The following is a 22,284-nucleotide window of genomic DNA, read 5'->3' as shown; positions in this document are numbered from 1 at the left end:
CCTGCCAGAAACAAGATTCTACAGAATGTGTAAATAAACTTATCGTACTCTAAATAAAATTCTACATGGGATCGACATGTTTCCACTATAGAACTAAACTAAATCAATAAAGAACAAAAGTTGTTCTATTGTGAACAAGATTTTTTTTTTAGGTCATGGTTGCGTGCTATCCAGAAGAGCATTGCTTTTCAGTCTATAGAATAAAGAATGCCACTGTACAGAAAAGATGATTTAGTTATTGGATTACAGAAAACACTTGACTTGGGACAATGAGGGAGAGGACGCTACATGGCAATGTCTTCGATATTGTTGACTCATATGTAGTTATAACCCTTGACCTGTTTTGTCCTGTCTCTTTCCTAACCCATTTGTAGTTATAACCCTTGGCTGATTGGCCCTGTCCGTCGTTAATCCATTTGTAGTTATAATATTTGACCTGATTTGTCCTATCCGTTGTTAACCCATTTGTAATTATAACCCTGACCTGATATGTCCGTTGTTGCCCCATTTGTAGTTATAATACTTGACCTGATTTACCCTATCCGCTGTCAACCCATCTATAGTTCTGACTCTTGACCTCATTTGTCCTGTCCGTTTTTGACCCATTTGTAGTTACAGTCCTTGACCTGATTTGTCATGTTAGTTGTTGTCATGTTAGGGGTATAATGATACATAATATTGATTATCCCAGATACTTTGCTGTCAGCTCCATGCACCATGCTTCAAACGTCGCTAAGAGTGTGAGGATTCTGTACATGACAATGACATTACCTGTTGATTTACCTTTTGCATTCTACTACGCGATCAACCATGATGATACTTAGAAATGATCCCATAGTTTTCAGGAAACACAGCCCAGCCTGTCGCTTCCGCCTGCTGCAAACTTTTGGCCTTTTTGTTCGATTTTATCCAGCAGAGTGCCTTTAATTATAGCATAAACATACAATATCTCGTTGTGCGATCAAAGTGTGTATTTTTATCCCTATCAGTTATGTTATGTGATAATTTCTATGCATACTAGTTTCTGGTTCCTTTTTATTCTGCACATTAAATTTAAGACCAACATCACAACTTATGTACACACAGTTGTGTATAATTCAATTTTATCCGCTCCATCGCCACATTCCATTACCCTTTCTGTGTGTATGTTCAATTCACCTCAAAAAGTTTTCGAAACACTGACAAACCTTTGGTCGCAACTGAGCCAGCGGGAGCTGTATTCGAACTTCAGGCCTCGTTGGTCAGAGGCCAGTCGCCAACATCTACCTGGACATCCCATTAGACGACCGGAGAGCACACTCCTACTGGAAATGGGAAATATACTGAACTGTGTTCAAAACGCACAAGGATATGATTTACATTTGAAAACGACATCTACTTCAAGATTATCAAACAATAAGCTCTCCACGACATGGATGAAATATTGTCGAGGTGGCGTTAAGCCATGCCCATTCAAAGAATAAGTATCTATGAAACAGCTTTTACATGATTTGATTTCTTCTATGGATTCGTCAGCTTTGACAAGTAGAATGGAAATAAGACAAACTTTTCATAAACTACTTTCAAACGATGTAATCTGACGAATGCTAAAATTGCATGAAATAGCGCATGCCATACTTTCAATCTACTGATGAAATGTATATAAAAACAATTCAGACAAAGTAACTGATCATTTTTCTTTTGTTTTGTTCACATAATATTTTAATAATCGGACATTTACGTGCATGCACTATAAGTTAATTCATTAGAGCTGATGTTCAGCTCTAATGTTTGTAACCAAGTCGCTCTTATTTAATGAGGTAGATTCAAGCGAGTTGTTTTTCCGGGGTGTAATTTTACCTTCACTTGATCTGCGCAGTCTGTCAAGTCTTAAAATACAGAAATAGTTTAGGCGGAACTGCTTGTTGGTGAAGGCGTAAAGGAAAGGGTTCAGGGAAGCGTTCGCCCACAGCAGCCAGTTGAAGGCCTCGTAAACGTCTTTGTGAACACACTGATCACAGAAGGCTATGATCACAGTACAAATAGTATACGGCATCCAACATGCCGTGAACGCGCCCACCAAAACTGCCAAAGAACGCGCAGCTTTTCTCTCGCGTTTGATAACATTGATGTACTTTGCATTGTCCTTGGATCCGTGACGAGATGGTATCTCATGTGCTACGACGTTGTCCGAGACCCACGCCTGTAACTGATCCTTCTTGTACCGCACGTTGAAGCTCTGTGGTAACTTTTGACCAGTTGTTCTCCGAGAGCGCTTCAGTATAAGGCTGTACAGGTAAATGTTAAGACAAGCAATGATGATGAGTGGCATAAAAAATTCTATTGCGGAAGTGACCATGATGAAACTAAAGTCTTCGTAAAATTCCACGTCACAATCTCCCTCTTCCACGACGCTAAAACCACGGACCACATCCCAGAAAGCAATAGCTGGTACATACGCCAGGAAAGATACGGTCCAAGACAGAAATATGCGAACTTTTGCAGCTCTCATTGTCTGCTTAGAAGTGTACGAGGCTCCTTGCACTAGCAGCATACAGCGATCGTAGCTCACTAGCATTATGACAAACACAGATTCCAAACACGCCAGAAAGTCTATGGACATGAAAACTTTGCAGAAAGTCACCCCAAACGGCCAGCTGTAGCTCATGAGTGTGTAGACAGCATAAAAGGGCATACTGACACAGCCAACGAGCAGGTCAGAGGCAGCCAGGCTTATAAGATAAGTGTTGTGCACTGTACGTAGTTTACGGTCTTGAGCATACGACAGCAAAGTCAAGATATTTCCTGTTATACAGACTATGATCATTATGGAGATAATTATTCCATAAAAAACCTTGCTGACCAATGATAACTCCTCTTTCATGTCTTCGTCCACTTCATTGACTGTTGTGTTGTTACAATCCATCTGATAGGTTGACAAGTTGTGAAACGGTCCTTTATCGGCCGAGTTAAAATTAGAAAATACATGTGCCATGCTTAGAGCAAACATCCACCTCAGGCGAACTCGAAACATCTTTGTTGGTTTGTTGTTATCTAGAGAACTTTTTGTCTGAAAAAAAAGAAGAGTTAAAAAACGTACTACAAACGTTCTGAACTGCAATGGTTTATTTCGTTTGTTTGCAAAACGACACAGAACTTATTGCAATCGACGTAAACACCCTTTTCGTCGACCAGGTTGCTCTACATTTGCCATGTTTACAGTACTATCCGTTTAGTGTTTGTAATCTGGGAATCCATTTAACTTTTGGCAACTTCCCACAATACTTAATGAATAAGGTGGAACAAAATGTCTCTAGATTTACGAGGAATATTGCCTCTCTTATAGCTTACTGTGAAACTATTCACTGTTACCATGGAAATGAAGCGCGGAGAGCTTAGATAGCCCATTAAGGTGAACGCTCTAGCTTCGTTCTAGGGTAAATTGGACGTTTCTAAGCCATTAATGAGAAACATGGGAGACATTCCCATGTAAAGTTATTTCAGGCACAGCTCTTAGAAAACTAGCGATTTATAGAAATAAAATAAATTTGAAGTATTCCAGACACATATTGATTCCATATAATAAAAGACTTGGATCATAGAAAGCAAAACCAGAACCGCGAAGACAGTGTGATAATTATAAAATGTTCACATATATATATATATATATATATATATATATATATATATATATATATATATATATATATATATATATATATATGTTCATATATATATGTTCACTGTTACCATGGAAATGAAGCGCGGAGAGCTTAGATAGCCCATTAAGGTGAACGCTCTAGCTTCGTTCTAGGGTAAATTGGACGTTTCTAAGCCATTAATGAGAAACATGGGAGACATTCCCATGTAAAGTTATTTCAGGCACAGCTCTTAGAAAACTAGCGATTTATAGAAATAAAATAAATTTGAAGTATTCCAGACACATATTGATTCCATATAATAAAAGACTTGGATCATAGAAAGCAAAACCAGAACCGCGAAGACAGTGTGATAATTATAAAATGTTCACATATATATATATATATATATATATATATATATATATATATATATATATATATATATATATATATATATATATATATATATATAAACGGTGAAATACGGCCTCTTGTCAAGCAAAGTCAATAGCAAAGTTTCTGTCCTAAGGTTTGTATATGCACAACAACTTCTGATTTATTGGTTTGCAAAGTACATGTTAACATCGTTGTCAAAATGATAGAATGTAAGGGTGCAATAAATCAGAAGTTGTTATATATGCACAAACCCTGTAATGTTACTCTGTCAATTTCTAAATTATCCTAGAAGATTTTTTCTCCACATCACTAGATATACAATCGTTCCTATATCACGATCTCAGCTTCACACTGTGTTATTACAGCACAGAAATTAATACACAGGCACAGATGTTCTTTTCCCCCATCTCTCTGATCCCGTAAGCGTAATGTCAAAATCAAGCTTTCCGATGCAGGACACGCCTGTTGCATTGTACTCCTTTCAATCAATTGTGATGATACTGAATTCAACCGACACGTACATATGCACTGCTATCACGTTCCATATGAATGAAATCTCTCATACCTGGTATACTGAATGACTTCTGTGTCCTGATTAATCAGCCTCTCATTATGGTAGCATCCTCCAAGGAAGTATATAGGACAACCTGTACCATACGGTGATCCTCCACGCCACTGCCTATAAACAAGCACTGGTAATCATAAAGCACTGGAGTTCATCTATACAGTTCTGTACGTGTTTAAATCATACGTAGACTATACACAACAGCAGCGAAATCATATCTATCGACTTAATGTCCTGGTTATATAATAAATATAGTCAGAGTTGTAAAATTGCTATTTTGATTACAGTTAAAAAAACTACATAAAACATAATCTTGTCAGCTAAAGCGATAATGCTAACCTGCACTATCCGGCTAGTGCACTTATAGACTCATTGTCGCCCACTGTTTCCGCTTTGATTTAGTACTTGATCGATATATTGTGTTTGTACTAAACAGACACGTATTTGCTACAGCTTTGGTTTTATGCATTTGTTTATCTAATAATTTGATCCATACTCAAAAGGTTGTCCAAAAGTGGTTCAGAGAAGCAAAGAGTATGGAAGGCGACTATGGCCTTCATCCGAGAGATGTTACTGGGAAAGGTGTGATATTGTGACGATGGAGTTGTCTGGCTTCCATAAGATTGTCAACACTGATGGAACAGGTTGGGTGAACTTCTGACCTCATCACTGGAAAACAATTTTTTTTCTTTCTCTTTTTTTTTGGGCCAAATTTGGATTTTATGTGACAAATTCTAAAACACTAATTAGACACGACAGGTACAGACAGTGTCTGGCATTTGTTATGTATACGTAAATATGATTCATTTCCCACGTGTGTTCCCCCGCGCTCTGTCCGTCTTTTCCCCACAATAATGCAGGCCGCTGCCGTATAAGCGAAATATTCTTGAGTACGGCGTAAAGCTCCAGTCAAATAAATAAATCTCATTCGCATACTGGAGAAGGCGGGAATGTACTTTGTTTTTGCAGCCATATCATGTGGATATAAACCATTGTCACGGTCCGCCAGTCTATCTGTTTGGCTGTTTTCTTAAAGCCTATGCGGTCGGATTTATAGGTGGAGTGCCCGGTGGCAAATTACTGATGGACTTTCCCATGTGTACCGTACATTTATGAACGACATATTCGTGGAAGACAAGCGAAAGGGTTGAAAATTCCAGGTTTCAAGTCCAATGTCGTTTTGTGGATACCGTATAAATATTCAGGAGGACTGAATATAACATTACCACGTGACATAACATTCAGGGGAATTGAGAGCATCTGGTGGTCTAAATCACCTTGCTATAAAATTGTCTTTACATATTACCAACTAGATAACGATGCTATTTGATTGATCTATTTATTTGATTCGTGTTTCACGTCGCACTCAGGAATATTTCATTTATACAACGACGGTCAGCATTATGTTGGGAGGAAAAGGTGAGGATAACGATGCTAGTATTGGCATCGAAACGCAGTGTGTAACAGATAAAAAATTGTTATCTACAAACAATTGTTCAGTTACCTACCTTAGAAAGTCAATTTCTAAGTGCCACCCCAAAATGTTTTCAGTTTATTGTTTTATCGCTAAGCGTATTGAATGTGTATGTCCAGATAGTTATATTTGCATTTCAATACAATTTTAAACTGAAACATCTGACGGTGTTGTAATGTTTTGATTGGTTATCTTAAAATCCACCTAATGTTGAATCGTTTGAAAACACAGCTTACCTTGAGGTCGAATGATGAGCTGTCTATTTTAGTGTAACGGTATCGTATCCGATTTCTTGGAATTTCACTGTATATATAACCTGATATCTATCAATGTCCACTCCATCTGACTGTACTTTGTTAGTCACAAACCAGGTAGGAGACTTCTAACAACGGGTCCCATCGGCCAAACACCTATGTGAAGCCTTCTGTGTAGTCCAACAAGATTAATCTAGCTAAACAGTCTACTGACAACATCTTGAAAATAGGCCCTTCGGCGAAAGTATAAAGCTTATGGATAGTTACTGCCTAAACCATTTCGCACACATAAGCCATTAATGCTATATCGTATTACAAGAAGAGGAAACTTTGACTAGCTCTACGTTGAGTGCGAAATTTTTGATGCGAAGTGAAAATACTATAAATAAGCTGTAGACTGTCGGACGTGTTGGAAATCAGGAACTGACAGTCTCTGATACAAAAGCCGCTGAGAACACCGCGACAAACTTATCCCGAAGGGGTAACACAAAACTATGGAGGAAGAATGTATGTATTGTGAACCTACCACTTTATCTTATTACGGTACGTACTTAGTCAACAGGTAATTTTCAGATACACTGCCCACCTCAGGTCCAACTGGTGCTGTAAATCGATTCTAGAGTACTGGGTAAATACGATCTGAGAGATATCTGTCAAACGTTCCACAGCAAACAACACAGATTTATTAGCGCCCCTATATTTAGTACCGTGGAGACACGTCCAGTCATGAAGCAAGATTGTGATGTTTGCTGACCAACAGCTGCAGTCAAACCACACATCACGTTTGTCAGTCAATATATGAAAATAACCCCCTTTTTGCATTATATTAAACTTGTTTTGTTTGCCAACGGCATGTGCATGTGCTATGATAATGTGATCTTTAGTTCGTCTTGTCTTATGAAACAAATGACAACCAGGATTTTCCTTGTGGAATTCACGTCTTTGGATATGTAATATTTGAACAGTGTCCGATGTTCTCTGAGAATCTGTGATAATGACTGTAGTGGCCATTATTTGGCGATTAGTACATGAGAGTGGTTAAGAAGAAATTCATGTGTACCGTTGTTGATGTACAGCCGATATATGTTGCTTTTACAAAACCCTTTTTAGTTCTCTTTCCCTAAGTCACAAGCCTATTATTATGAAAAATCTCTGCTAAAATAGTGGCATTGCATCTGAACATCAGTTTTAAACACATTCTGACACATGTGTCAGATTCTATTGACACATTTTACTTCAAAGCTCAAGCATAGCAACACCGCCCACTGTGAAGTACTGACAATCTTACAAGGTAAGGTCCTCTGAAGGACATGAGCAATTTCTACCGCAAAATATACCGGCTATTTTAATGCAAAGAACAGTAAATCTACTCAAGCGTTCAGCGTGAATTATTTGATCTGTACAGAGAAAACGGCTCTATAATTTTGTAATAGGCAAATGTCAAACATGTTTAATGAAAGGTAGATATCTGAAAGGGTGATTAGATGCCAAAGTAAAGAGATACACATCGTACCTGAAGATCCATGTTATTGTCCTTGTTCCATGACCTTGAGCGTGCGCTAACCTTGCAACATCCATGGTCTTGGCTGACTAACACTGCCCTCAAGTGTCTAACGGCTTGGGCCACAGTATCACCACAGTAAAGCATTTCTCCTGGTTGTCGAGGGAATATTTATGCTGTCACTTTTGCTCTGCATAAGTCACCGTTTTGGCATAACTACACTGACAAGCAAAAGCCTTCACTCTCAAAAGTACTACTTTGTCGGCTAGCGTAAAGCGGTTTACCGTCCTTGTCCGCTGATTTCTTGGCTTGATATTGATCAATTAATCACGATTAATGGGTTTCAAGCAGACTTGAAGTAGCAGTTCAGTTATAGTTTTGTTCCGTACGCCAGGATTGACCGAGTGTCTCGGTGGACCCCTTGTCGGACTAAGAGAACGTTATTGTAATAAGGAACGTTGTCTTCTGTTCTGCCGAGTAAACCCCTTAGACGATCTATTCTCCAATGTTAATCCCGTGACCGAATCAAATCAAGAATTGACCTATATAGAGAAGTGCTGCAGTGAACACAGCTAGAACAGGTGATTTCCGTATTTCTCATACAAAGCTGCTTATCATTTCTATTATGAGACATTTGTTGCTACAAATGCCGTCATCAGGCCTGACAGCAAAAATGTTTTATCAAGAATGTATTTACATGAACAGTTAGAATAAAACCTTGATTGAAGTAAATTGACAAAAGGCCGTATTTCACAGGTTACGCGTGCCCAACTGCCAGTTATCACACTATCCCCGCTGCTCTGAATTTGCTCCCTGTGTTGTGGTCTTTCAGTATTTAAATTCCCCCATGATGAGTAGTTAAGCTGTTCCCTCAAAGCCTGCACTCTGTCCGTGCGAAGAAATGCGGTCCCTGAGAGCGGAGATGAAGCCGAACAATTTAACACTGAAAAACGTTAGAAATAATAATCAGTTGTCTCGACGATCAGTAGCAGATATGAGGACGGAGAGGAAAATTACTGCCGATTGCTTTTCTCGTGGTATAACAATATGATCAGGTATATTCCATGACAAAAAATGTCATTTGCACCTGTCAGACTCCATTTGAGAGAGAAACGGGGCATGACTCACACAGTAGGCCTAAGATACGAGACTCTTCACCACGTCTGGGATCGTATATGGTCAGTAGATTGCTAATTAGGTATTTTACCCCGGCGATCACCTCTCTTCGAAAATTAAACAAAATCAAGGAATCCATCAACCATTATTTAGTAATAAATAACCACATAAAAAATAAAATAAAAAATAAAATAAAAATAGATGCAATATACTGATTCACACACGCATTGTGAGTAAGAAAGAACAGGGCATATTGCCTCGCGCAGTCCTGAACTCGGTGGCATCAGAATGGCTAATATTTAAGCTGCGTTCTCACGGTCCTGTCAACTCGTTCACTGACACCAATGGACAGGCTCTATTCCTTAAGAGTTGTATCTTTGTTTGGACATTAACATCGCATACAAACTCCTACAGCCTATTTCTTTTGGCGAGTCGGCCATATTTTTTTTTCTCCCAGATTAAAGTGTCTGTAAAATCAGTCATTCTCGCTACCAAAATGGCCTTTAGTCAGTGACACGTAACAACACAAGCTCAACACATGGATATGTTGGAAGTTCATATTCTTGCAAGGAAAATGAAATTAGAAGGCTTATTAAAATTCATAGTGTGAGTCCATAAGCTCGGTTTCGAAGGCAAGAACGCATTTACTCGGGTGACGTTAGAATTATTATTAGTACATTAAACACCTGTGGCATGCAGGATATTAAGCTGAGTTCAACATGCGACAGCAGTTGCCTAAACTGTAAACTCTGTTGCGGACACAGGTCATATTTGGAATTGCTTACACGTTTTAGTATAATATAACCGTCATAAATGAAGTTTATCTCTTGTAGCATGTGATCTCACGACAGTATAGAATTAGAGGTTGATGTTAGGAAATTAAAGCGATGTTGTCTATTAGCAGGCTGTGTTACTGTGTGGAGTTTGTTCTAACCCTGTGTTGGCGCAGCCATTGTAAAACAAATTACACTCCACGCCCATTGTCAGGCATGCAACTTGCTTTTGAATAATTATGACGACACCCGAGGAAATGCGTTCTTGGAGTCGAAAGTAAGCTTATGAAGTTTAAAATTATGAATTAGAGAAAGCCTTCCAAATGCGTTTTCTTTGTAATAATATGGACGTTCAACATATCAATGTGTACAGCTTTGGTTGTTGCGTGTCCCTGGCTAAATGCAATTTGGGTGGCGAGTATAACTGATTTTACAGACAGCTGAATAAAGGTGACTCGCCAAAAAAATAAAGAAAAAAAAAAAGAAAAAAAAGGGCTACAGTAGCTGTCCGCCGACGTAAACTTATAGCGCTACCTCACTGGAACACCTAGCCGAGGACACCAAACACAACACTCCGCCCAATCATATTATGCTGACACCAGATCGTACTTGATCGATTCCTGTGCAATATACTGAGCGTCAAGCGATGTAGTGCCATCATTGCCGATATTAGTCTTAAATATGACTCGATTTGGGATTGAAACCCGCATTAACCCAGTAAAGAGACAGACACTTTAGCCAATATATCACTGCAGCCGGCCATAAGAGTGGTACCGTAGCTTGCAACAACGTTTCCATTCTGATAGGCCAAGTAGGCCTATACTGAATCATTCACTGTTGGCAGTCTTCCTTAATTTAGGTTCACTGATATAATTCTTCAACATTCACGCCGACACAAATAGAGCTTTTACTGAAAGGTTTGCAGTTTAATAACTAGAACATCACAGTTAACATCTCAGCCAAAAGTGTTATTGATGATATCCGCCTGGTGAGGGTACGCGCTAAGAATCGATATTTACTATGCTAGCTGCAGCGGCTATTTTCTGAGGTTCAAGGAAGAGTCACTAGATTTTGCCATCATGTCAAATTTGAGAGGGTATTGCTACTCGTAAAATCAAGTAAATGTTCGTCATGAATATTAAGTATTAGCCTGAAGAACTATTTGAGATAGCGCGGATTTACAATAGGACACCATACGTCTTGTTATTGATTTTTTTCATGTTAAGCATGTAATTGCAACATGCAGCCGGTATGACATCCTTCAACAGTACATTTCTGTTGGGGAAAATAACCTTCAAAATAATTAAGACAAATAACACTTTAGGTTAAACCGGCGATTTCTAGCACAAATTCCACATTCCCAAATCAGATCGAATTTCCTGTATTTACCAAGAAACTAAACAGCTCAACTTGTTGCCTTTTAGTAAATATCAGACTCGTGCTATTTATAATGTCATAAAGATTCTGAAGTTAAACAGCAAGGGCCAGTCTCTTTCGGCCACGTAAATTGACAATATATTCAGCAGCTCTCGAAACGAACATCCTTATCCCTGGAATCTTACATTTGCGGATATAACGTAAATCATTTTCGCATCTTTCAAATCACCACAAAGAGATCGGGACATGGATAATCAAAACATAGGACTATAAAAATTCACCGACAATAACAAACAAAATTTTATTTTAAACTAAACATCAGCTGCCAATATTTCAGTGGATCTCCTTGTTGGAAAAAACTGATCTTTTTCTAGTTCTGTAGCCCCATCGTCCAATCGTCCAATCTTCGTATTTCCAAATTTTGGTAATATATATGATTAAATGATATGTAAGCGAATGCATAACTACATTCCCTTAGAATCAAATTGCCTTTTACAAAAACAAGTGATGATTTAGAGCAAATCACTCTGTTTCATTTGATACACATACTATTTACAATAAGTCAATAACCATTAAGGCTCAGTTGGTTAGTGCGCTAGCGCAGCGTAATGACCCAGGAGTCTCTCACCAATGCGGTCGCTTTGAGTTCAAGTCCAGCTCATGCTGGCTTCCTCTCCGGCCGTACGTGCGAAGGTCTGCCAGCAACCTGCGGATGGTCGTGGGTTTCCCCTCGGGCTATGCCCGGTTTCCACCCACCATAATGCTGACCGCCGTCGTATAAGTGAAATATTCTTGAGAACGGCGTAAAACACCAATCAAAAAAAAAAAAAAAAATAGCCATTAAGGAAAATAATAGGCTATGTATAGTGCTGTCGCTTTTTTGGATTTATGCGTGGTCTTTGAGACTGTAAACTAATGCATATGGTTATTTAAAACTTGAACATTTTGGATTACGTGAGCGTTAAAAAACAATTGTTAATTTCTTGGATTTATTCAAGACCGTTGAGGTTTCAAACCAATAGAGTATTGTTACCAAAACTAAAACATTATGGACTGTGAAAGGGTTAAAATCAGTAGTTAAAAATCTGACAATTAAACACAACTTAGCAACAACAGGTTTCCCTCATCTGGAATTTGTTTTGTTGTACGCCGCAAGGATATACCGAGGTTCTCTTTTCTTCCTTATATAAATGAATGAATGAATGCTTGGGCTTTAACGTCGAACTTGACAATTTTTCAGTCATATGGTGTGTGTGTATATGTACTGTGTCTCTTTTTTATATAGGTCTATACCTAACTAATATATCTTATGTTGCTAATCTTCTTCGCTTATTCATATTCACTAATCACACTGAAAATGTATTAGATAAATTCAATACACTGTCCGATGAATTAGAAAATATCTAAGCTTACTTAGTGATTTATTTATTTGACTGGTGTCAGGCATTCCCACGTACGAGCAGAGGGCAAAATATTTGTGCCTACACCATTGGCTGAAACTGTACTATTACAGCACAGAATCAGGGATTGAAATGTTATCGAATTCAGAAACTTTTGAGAAGCAGATGATATGCACTAGACGACCATGAGATGGCGTCTGTAAGTGATGAGTTTTTTAGGCACCTGGAGATGGTCGGTTGTTTACTCTCTGTACACACCTGACACGTGTAAAATTTTTCAGTACAGTGTTAAACCAAAATCAAATACGTAAATTAAAATTACAGACGTATCAAATGGATTCAAATTCTTTTACATCGCCTTTAATTTCACCAGCCAAAGTGGCCACTGACGAAACAAATGCGGTTTAGAAATGCTATTTTCCACGTCGTAGCCATACACAAGAGTACCACGTAATCCATGAGGAGGAATACAAAATGTAGATACGGTATAAATGTGAACAGAGAGCATAGCTTGAACCAGACTGACCTTACTTAGTTCATCTGCGTTACATGACTAAACAATATTTGGGATTTCTCGTAGCGGAATGGTCTAGCTGTTATGGCAGCATACACCTTGCCTAGTGAATTGATGTATATATACATGTAATATAACGAGACTTACGGCATAAAGGGTAAAACCAGAGCAGCGACGACAGTGAGATAGTTGGCAAATGGTCACCTGGTGAAATAAGACCTCAATTACAGTTTTATTCTGTTCATGTAAATCCTTAGCTATAGGGGCCTCCGTGGCTCAGTCGGTTAGCGCGCTAGCGCAGCGTAATGACCCAGGAGCCTCTCACCAATGCGGTCGCTGTGAGTTCAAGTCCAGCTCATGCTGGCTTCCTCTCCGGCCCTAAGTGGGAAGGTCTGCCAGCAACCTGCGGATGGTCGTGGGTTTCCCCTCGGGCTGTGCCCGGTTTCCACCCACCATAATGCTGGCCGCCGTCGTATAAGTGAAATATTCTTGATTACGGCGTAAAACACCAATCAAAAAAAAGAAAAGAGTCGGACAACAAACAATTTTACATGCTATACACACACTCAAAACTTTATTTGAGGCAAAACACTGATAACAAAACTAAGACAAAAACAAAAATATCACAAGGCACCTGGAGATGATATAAAACAACACTTGCACCAATGTAGTCACCAAAAAAGCATGATTCCATGTGTGAAGTATAACACTCCGGTGAGCCAAATCAGCCCTGTGAATAGTTACTGCTATTAGGTAAGAACGCCTTTCGTATGTAGGGTCTTATTGTGGAGATCTGTCTTTGACATGAGTGAAAGGGAAGAAGAGCTTCTTGCAACACTCCTCTATTGTATCATCAAAGACAAAAGAGTTTCTGGCGTCACTGCCCTATTTTAGTGTAGACTGTCTTCAGGTGGAATGGGTCACATGGACATGTTTCTAGAGTCACTTTCCTATTATTGTGTAGACGGTCTCCTCGGGGCACTGCGGAATGGGTGGTTGGGACAGAAGTATCTGGTGTCACTATCTTACTTTAGCGTAGAGTGCCTTCTTGGGTTACTGTTGGATGGATTACAGGGACAGAAGAGTTTCTGGCGTCGCAGTCATATTGTGGTGTAGATTGTGCGCATGGGGTGCTGTGGAATGGGGGGTGAGTTTCTGGTGTCACAGTCCTTTTAAGGTGTAGACTGTGTTCACGGGGTACTGTAGAATGGGTGGCTGCGACAGACGAGTGTTTGGTGTCAAAGTCCCATTAAGGTGTAGACTGTGTTCACGGGGTACTGTGGAATGGTGGGTAAGGACAGGCGAGTTTCTGGTGTCACAGTCCTTTTAAGGTGTAGACTATGTTCACGGGGTACTGTGGAATGTGTGGCAGGGACAAAAGAGCTTCTGGTGTCACTGTCCTATTGTGGTGCAGACTGCAGACTGTCTCCTCAGGGCTCTGTGGAATGGGTGGTTGGGACAGAGGTTTCTGGTGTCACTGTCTTACTGTAGTGTAGAGTGTTTTCTTCGGGTACTGTGGCAGGGACAGAAGTGTTTCTAGTGTCAATGTCCTATTGTGGTGCAGACTGTTTTCTCGGTGACCTGTGGAATGGGTGGCAGAGACAGAAGAGTTTCTCAATCTGGTGTCAGTGTCCTATTGTGGTGTTGACTGTCTTCTTGGGGGATGGAAGGCTTTCCTCACTGTCTTTGGTATGGGTGTGTTGAGTGGTGACAGAGGTGGGGCATCGCCATAACGGGCCAGTTTAGCACTTTTGGACTGGAGCATGGATTTCCTGGGGTCTGTGCTGGAGGACTCGAGTGTCTGAGGGGTGGAGAGGTAACTGGTTCTGTTCATCACATTGGTTCTTGGGGTAACAGGACTGGCAACCGTCAGAGACTCGTTCTACAAACCAGAAAACAGGGACACATCTGAAGTTAATTTTTTAGCATTTACAACAGTATAAAGCTGGTGAAAATTGATGTGACTTAATGCCATAATTACCTCACACAAGACATAATGATGCCAAGGAAAGGCCAGAATTTTGCAACTGTCTCAGAGGGATTGCTGCCTAATGGTTTGGCCATTTAGCAACTGTGTTTATGGTTCAATGGTCATAACCTGGTTGGCCACACATTACACAAGTCAAAGATATATGTCTTGGCAAGCTGTGAAAATGTTATTGTACTTGTCAAAACATGCGACTGAGTTACCTTTTCAGAACCATGTGGTTAAAAGTGACCTTCAGTTGTCTTAACTTCAGCTGACTTACACATATCTCAGTGCTTCTTGGTTGGAACATTCCTAAAATACTGTCCAGGGATTCACGGGCTTGTTTAATAAAGACTTCGTCCTAAAATGTAAAAGTGATAGCTCAACTTACAGATATGGAGACATAACAGTTATATGATAAAACACAGCAGTGTCCACCCCGGCCCAATGCTTTTAGCATATAAAGTTACCTCCCTTTGCTACCATACAATATGAAAAAAATACTTCTCTCCGGGATCCAATATCGCTCCAAGTACAAGACAGTCACATGGTACCATCTAACTGATTTCACTGGACCACAGTTATAACTATATAATAATGTACAATACTAACCTTGGCTTTAGTCTGAGCCAGACTAAGCCTGCTCTGAAAAAGTCTGTTGCTTGGACTCTGTGTAAAGAAGGTAATCTCTGTCGAGAGGTCAAAGGTGACTAGTTGTTTCAGTTTCTTCCCTCGATACAGCAGGTTACCGCCCACAAAACACTTCCCTGATACTAGCACATCCTCCAGATCAAGAGACTGTCAAACATATAACAGATATGCCATGACTAGTATAGGGCTATACTGTGAGTGAATATTAAAAATTACATCAAAGTTTTCTAAAATTGAACAAGATGTATAATTTACACTTGAATGGAAAACAAATTTCATTACTTTGATAGAACAGGTTACAAACTGTATAATGTATCACATTTATAACATAATTTGTTTTTGAACATTTTAATATACTGCTTCCCTAACATGTAATTTAAACAGAAACACTGATCACAGTTTGTACAGCAATATACTGTAGATTTTACAAATTCATTTTACCTGTAAACTTTTTAATTTTAAAAGCTAAAAGTCTGACATCAAGTGCAGAATGTAAGATATATACATATTTGTTTTCAAGCAGAAGGAAGTATTATTCTTATAATAATTTAGATTATAATTTATGTTACAGTGTACCTGTAAACCACCCCAGACCCTGATAACAGCCAGGCCACCCTGGGGATCCACCACATAAACATTCTGACAACCTCTGAAATGTTACAAAATATCAGAATAATTAATCTTATCAATAATGAGATTTTTTTTTTTTTTAAATTTATTTGATTGGTGTCTTATAAAAGAATATTTTATTTACAGGACAAAGGTCAACATCATGGTGGGAGGAAACACATGACAATCTGCAGGTTGCTGGAAGATTTTCCAACATAGGACCGCAGAGGAAACCAGCTTAGGTGCACTTGAATTCACAGTGACTGCATTGGTGGGAGGCTCCTGGGTCATTGACATGCTATAACCACTTCAGCCGTGACCCCCCCCCCCCCTCCACCCAATCCCCAGGACATCAAACACTTTATACATCTTGGTATCTTCACACAGCAGGACGTAGCCTAACATTCCTTGTTCCAGTACAAAGTAAAAATACTGTGCAATGGACTTAAAACCCCCCGGCCTTGAGCACATGTACATTGTAAAGAATAAGTATGGTGTAAGTCCGGTGAACTTGAGCTAAACTGCTCTAGTGACAACATGTTTACAAGCCTTTTATAAAATTTCACACAAAAAGGTCAAGGTAGGTGAAAATGAATAGGGTTCTTCCCCATGCCAAGGTGTAAGTTTGGTAAACCTCTGTTAAACCACTCTAGAGAGAGCGTTTACAAGGATATGCATAGACAGATGGACAGACATCGCCCGATACGACAACAGCCCTTGGCCAATATTGGCTGAGGGGTGAAAACTGATTACTCACCCACAAAACTCACATCCAAATACACATAGGGTTTAGAGAATTTTCAGAATACGATGCCTGGGGCAATATTCAGTGCTTAAAACATCTGCAATCTATAATTCCATCTACAAAGTAAGCCTTTAAGTGGTTTGCTAAATGTTGATCTTCTCATAATCTTATTTTTTAAGCCTCTGATTCCAAATGGCTTCATCAGTTACTGACAAATAAAGTACGACTGATTGCTGAGAAATACATATGTCGAAGGACAAGCTTGTTGCCGCATACATGTACCTGTCCGATGGCAGATCTGAAGTTTCAATTTTCAGTACCACACCCACAAAATCCAACTCTCCATAGGCTGGTGTCTGTGACAGGAGGTCTTGAACCAGCTGTACCTAAAACAGATAGACAGCTGATGTGCACATTTTCATTCATTTCACAATTCATTTAATTCAACACATATGTATGAATAGGCTGCACCTTATCCAGCCCTACATGTACCTTCATCTTCAGGATACATGCTCTATTGGAAATACACTGTTGACCTTAGGTACATTAAATAGGCTTTATAACAATAAAATCTTCTGTTAATAGAGTGATACGGTCTTTGGATTAATTGGCTTAATAAATTCTTTATCCAGATATGGTACTGAAAACAGGAGTTACCTCTCTTAGCTGATACATGTGCAACTGTCAATACTATTTCAGCTTTGAATGATGGTTTGAACTGTTTATTTTATTTATTTATTTGATTGGTGTTTTATGCCCGTACTCAAGAATATTTAACTTTTACGACGGCAGCCAGCATTATGGTGGGTGGAAACTGGGCATAGCCTGTGGGAAACCCACCACCATCCACAGTTGAACTGCTTACTGTGACACACTGTATGTACAGTGTTGCCTTTCTTGGCCTATTCAAGATATTAACAAAAATAGTTAACTGAAGGAAACATCAGTTTGAGCTGACAAACTATGGAAGGCAGTAGCTACATGTACCTCTCTTGGCTCATACACCTGGTCCAAGAAGTTCTCCTCTACCGTCATCTCCTGATAGCGAGTAGAGCGAGTGCCTGTCAGCTGTACAGTACTGCTCCTCAAGCGCGACCTGCAATTTACAGCTGTGCATCAATTGTGCATCTTGGCTTCCTATATCCTGTACTCTTTTTTGAGGAATCAGGGTATGTATGTATGTATGTATGCTTGGAGGTTTATGTTGTAGGTAGAAAACATTAAAGTCATATGACCAGGAGTCATTCAGTGTGTGTGTATATATATATATATATATATATATATATATATGTTTATATATACACACACACACGCACACACACAAGTAAACATATACTGTGCCTTTTTGTGGCAGGGCAAGTCCATGCCACCAAAGTGCTGCCACTAAATTTTCATGCCAAAGACATCAGACATGACATCCCAGCCCAGTCACATTATACTGACAGTGGGCCAACCAGTCCTGTTTATTTGCTCTAACCTCTCAGTGCTGAGTGCCAAGTAAGGCAGCAGACAAGTACCCTTTTGAATGTCTTTAGGATGGATAACTCAAACGCAGGTTTGATCCAAAACTTCTTCAATTTCGAGATTTGCTGAGGGTAAGTTGAGCAACAGTTTACCTGGCAGCACCGACTGTGAGGTTATAGATCCGAAGTCTCTTCCCTTCCATCAACAGATTCTGTACATCTTCAGACGGTCTCCATATTGTAAGCAAGCAGGCTGAAAAGTACCAGGGAAGATTACAGATTGTTCTTAAATAGTGTAGTTATTTATTTAGATAATGACTTGTTGAGTGACAGTGACTGCCAGAACAAAGATACTGTTCAGCTGCTTTAGGTACAAGTGAACTTATAACCTTACATACACAAAGCTGTGGTTTCTGCTCAAGTTTAACAGTACTAAAAAAAACAGCAAATCTGAAAATAGGGCTTGATATTTTTGAAAACATGCCTGGAGTATTTGGAGAAAGGGGATTATGACTCATACTGTACGTAATACATAGCAACAGTCCAAGGCTACTTAGGTCAAGTGGCTCTGATATGATATTATATTTACATGGACTTGAACAATACTGGTTTTTCCGTTTTCAAGAATGTCAGGCCCCTCTTAAAGACCTGCATAGTATTTTGTGTCAATAACTACAAATGGACAAGTATCGAAGATATCAAGTTGTACACAAGATGCTGTGAGAGCTCTGAGAAACTGCCCCCTCCCATCCCACTCAATTTAATCCAGGTACCATTAACCCCAGGAATCTTACTGAGCTTAGCATCCACATCCAGCAGATGACAGCCAGCAACTCTGACCTTGAGGAGAGGTACCACACTTCTCACAGGTTGACTCTGAGGGCAAAGAAATGATCCAATGATCGACTGATTAATTGAAGTTTGCTTTCACCATACATTGTTACAGAAATTAAAACAATAACTTGGAAGGTTCTGTTACACTCAAGGATATAAGAAGTTAAGTCTTATCACTTCGGTGATCGTCTCCAATGAGGTTGTATGTTTTAATCTATTAATGTGTCATTTATACAGGTTATAGGTTTTTGAGCCCTACATCAAACACTAATCAAATAAATAACTTTCACTCGTTTCACTTGGTGTACAAAATGTGATCAGGACTTGGATACCTACCTCCTGTTTTTCTTTCAGAGCCTTCTGGAAATCAGCCTGAAGCTGCTGTCGTTTTTGGTCCATCAGTTCCTGGCGGTGTTTCTGAAGCAGTGCCACCTGGTGTTTGCTCAGGGCCATCTGAAAAACCACAAATTTGTATTTACTCTCTGAAGTTCAGCCCTGTTCCACATAATCTAGGCAATCACAGCAGCCCACTATTCGCTTATGAACAAAAGGATACAATGATTATCAAACCATCATCAAAAGAGTCTCAAATGCCACGTTCACACTGGCAAATTTAAGACAGTTTTGATGAGAAAGTGGCTTTGAGCCAGTTTAAGCCAGCCGGTTTATTTGCCTCTGCTAGTGAGGTGGCTTTAAGCCAGTTTGAGCCAGCCGGTTTATTTGCCTCTGCTAGTGAGGTGGCTTTAAGCCAGTTTGAGCCAGCCGGTTTATTTGCCTCTGCTAGTGAGATGGCTTTAAGCCAGTTTAAGCCAGCCGGTTTATTTGCCTCTGCTAGTGAGGTGGCTTTAAGCCAGTTTAAGCCAGCCGGTTTATTTGCCTCTGCTAGTGAGGTGGCTTTAAGCCAGTTTGAGCCAGCCGGTTTATTTGCCTCTGCTAGTGAGGTGGCTTTAAGCCAGCTGGTTTATTTGCCTCTGCTAGTGAGGTGGCTTTAAGCCAGTTTGAGCCAGCCGGTTTATTTGCCTCTGCTAGTGAGGTGGCTTTAAGCCAGCTTAAGCCAGCCGGTTTATTTGCCTCTGCTAGTGAGGTGGCTTTAAGCCAGTTTCAGGTCTTGAGCTGGTTTATCTGTGTCCTGTGAATGGTAACTGGATTAAATTCTCCGGATACGTGGAGGTCAGGATGACATTGCAATTCCTAAATCGGTCTAAATGTGACCGTGTGCATGGCAAATTCCTGAACTGGCTAAAAACTGTCTTTGCCACATGGTTGTGTGAACACATGCATTTTTACAACTGGCTTCAATTTAAACCGGCTCAGATTTGACCCTTACTACAACAGTTCTTTATTTCTGATGTGTTAGGTTCCAAAGAACTATTCATAGTCTCATGCATCGTCTGGTCTGTACACAGTTTTTATCCTCACTACAGTAGTTCTTTACCTCACTGAATGGGGTTCCAGAGAACTACTGACAACCTCATATCTTGCGGCCTGTACACAGTTTTTACCCTCACTACAGTAGGGACCACTTTCACAAAACTTTACAAGTCTTGTATCTTTTTTCGTAACAGACGTTGTCTGGGTTATAAAGCCATAGGGCGAAGTCACTTCCGTTAGTAGAAAAGTTTTGAAAAATTGATTTACTAAGTTTTGTGAAAGACTGGCCAGGGCCCAGTTTCACAGAGCTGTGTACGACATTTTTTTATCGTCCATATCGTACGATATTTTGCATGTACTACCGTACTATTGTCCTATATGTGCGATTATCGTACATGTACACCATCTTTGTGAAACTAGGCCCAGTTCTTTACCTCTGATGTATGGTTTTCCACAGATCTACTGACTTGGTTCATACACAGTTTTCACACTCACTAAAGTAGCTCTTTACCTCACTGAATGGAGGTTGCAGAGAACTACTGACAACCTAATATATCTCTTGGCTTGAACACATTTTTATCCTCACTACAGTAATTCTTTACCTCTATAGTATGGGGTTCCAGAGAACTACTGATAACCTCATATATCTCTTGACCTGTACATAAGGACTCTATTTCAGACACCTTCAGTTGCTTCTTCTGTTTACCTCGCCTTGGCTTATCTGAAATCATCCCATATATTAAAATACAAAAAAAATTATTTTCATACATTTCAATATTTCACATACTACATGGCCAGCATTATGGTGTCCGGAAACCAGGGAGAGCCTGTTAGAAATCCAATGACCATTTGCAAGTTGTTGAAGACTTTCCCACATGCGACCAGAGAAGAAGTCAGCTTGAACTGGACTTGAACTCACTGTGACCTAATAGGGGAGTGGCTCCTGGATAATTATCCTGTGTATTGGGGTTTAAGAACAATTTGTATCCATGCCCTTTGAGCACAACAAATCAATGGAGTGACAAAATACCATGTGTAATGCAAATCTACCATTGTTCTCTTCCTGGAGCTCCAGTTCCTGCTGTAGCTTGTTGTACAGCTGTTCCATGACCATCTCAGCCTTCCTCCTGTAAGCTGTGTCAGCCTTCTGCTCCGCTCTGACATTTCGGAACACAGACCTTCCATCAGATAGCTTTTCAAAAAACTACAAAACAGGATAAAATGTTTTCCATTTCTTTTTTGCTCTCCCATAATACTCCCTATCCTTTGTTTTCTGTTTTCATTTCGTTATTTGCAAAAAGAAAATCACTGAACATTAAAAAAGATGCAGAGGTTCTTGTATGCCTTTACAAAACCCAATCACATGTGTACAATTCTGACCATAAGTGCCACATCAAAGACGCATTTAAGTGATTTTCCAGTCCTCTTCTGAACAACTACCATTACTATTATCAAACAAAGTTAATCCTTTTTCAAGTGAAACCTTTGGCTCAATCTTCTGATTTATTTATTCATCCACATTATAGGGCCAATTAAGAGATTTTTGGAGAAGTTTGATTTTCTTATCAGAAAACTTAAGCACTGGCATAAAAGCATCAATCTAAATCATTTATCTGAATCTTAAAGTTCTTCATTATCAAAATTTTCTAATT

General features: G+C 39.5%; 2 protein-coding genes across 2 annotated transcripts in view; both read right to left on the bottom strand.

Annotated features, from left to right (window-relative positions):
• Window positions 1-1,713: 1,713 nt before the first annotated feature.
• Window positions 1,714-8,236, bottom strand: LOC135473948 (histamine H3 receptor-like). Its single transcript, XM_064753908.1, has 3 exons — window positions 7,823-8,236; window positions 4,582-4,695; window positions 1,714-3,049 (listed from the first exon to the last, which is right to left on the bottom strand). The coding sequence occupies exon 3, from the start codon at window positions 3,011-3,013 to the stop codon at window positions 1,745-1,747; it is 1,269 nt and encodes a 422-aa protein (XP_064609978.1). The 5' UTR covers window positions 3,014-3,049; window positions 4,582-4,695; window positions 7,823-8,236; the 3' UTR covers window positions 1,714-1,744.
• Window positions 8,237-14,142: 5,906 nt separating this feature from the next.
• LOC135473609 (uncharacterized) overlaps window positions 14,143-22,284 on the bottom strand; it is a 38,768-nt gene continuing 30,626 nt past the window's right edge. Inside the window, exons 16-26 of the mRNA XM_064753468.1 lie at window positions 21,683-21,836; window positions 21,235-21,353; window positions 19,598-19,741; window positions 19,222-19,303; window positions 18,581-18,680; window positions 17,952-18,060; window positions 17,241-17,350; window positions 16,187-16,259; window positions 15,572-15,757; window positions 15,240-15,320; window positions 14,143-14,872 (exon numbers count right to left, since the gene is read on the bottom strand). Of these exons, the coding sequence (XP_064609538.1) occupies window positions 14,624-14,872; window positions 15,240-15,320; window positions 15,572-15,757; window positions 16,187-16,259; window positions 17,241-17,350; window positions 17,952-18,060; window positions 18,581-18,680; window positions 19,222-19,303; window positions 19,598-19,741; window positions 21,235-21,353; window positions 21,683-21,836 (1,407 nt within the window). The 3' untranslated portion in view covers window positions 14,143-14,623. The remainder of the gene's footprint in view (window positions 14,873-15,239; window positions 15,321-15,571; window positions 15,758-16,186; window positions 16,260-17,240; window positions 17,351-17,951; window positions 18,061-18,580; window positions 18,681-19,221; window positions 19,304-19,597; window positions 19,742-21,234; window positions 21,354-21,682; window positions 21,837-22,284) is intronic.

This window comes from Liolophura sinensis, chromosome 8 (assembly GCF_032854445.1).
Source record: "Liolophura sinensis isolate JHLJ2023 chromosome 8, CUHK_Ljap_v2, whole genome shotgun sequence".
In the NCBI taxonomy this organism is placed as follows: Eukaryota; Metazoa; Mollusca; class Polyplacophora; order Chitonida; family Chitonidae; genus Liolophura; species Liolophura sinensis.
The sequence above is the reverse complement of the archived record's forward strand: the minus strand, read 5'-3'. Positions and strand labels throughout refer to the sequence as shown.

Bases quoted from the DNA above. Each gene is read 5' to 3' on its own strand.
- LOC135473948 (XM_064753908.1), bottom strand. From the start codon at position 3,013: ATGTTTCGAGTTCGCCTGAGGTGGATGTTTGCTCTAAGCATGGCACAT.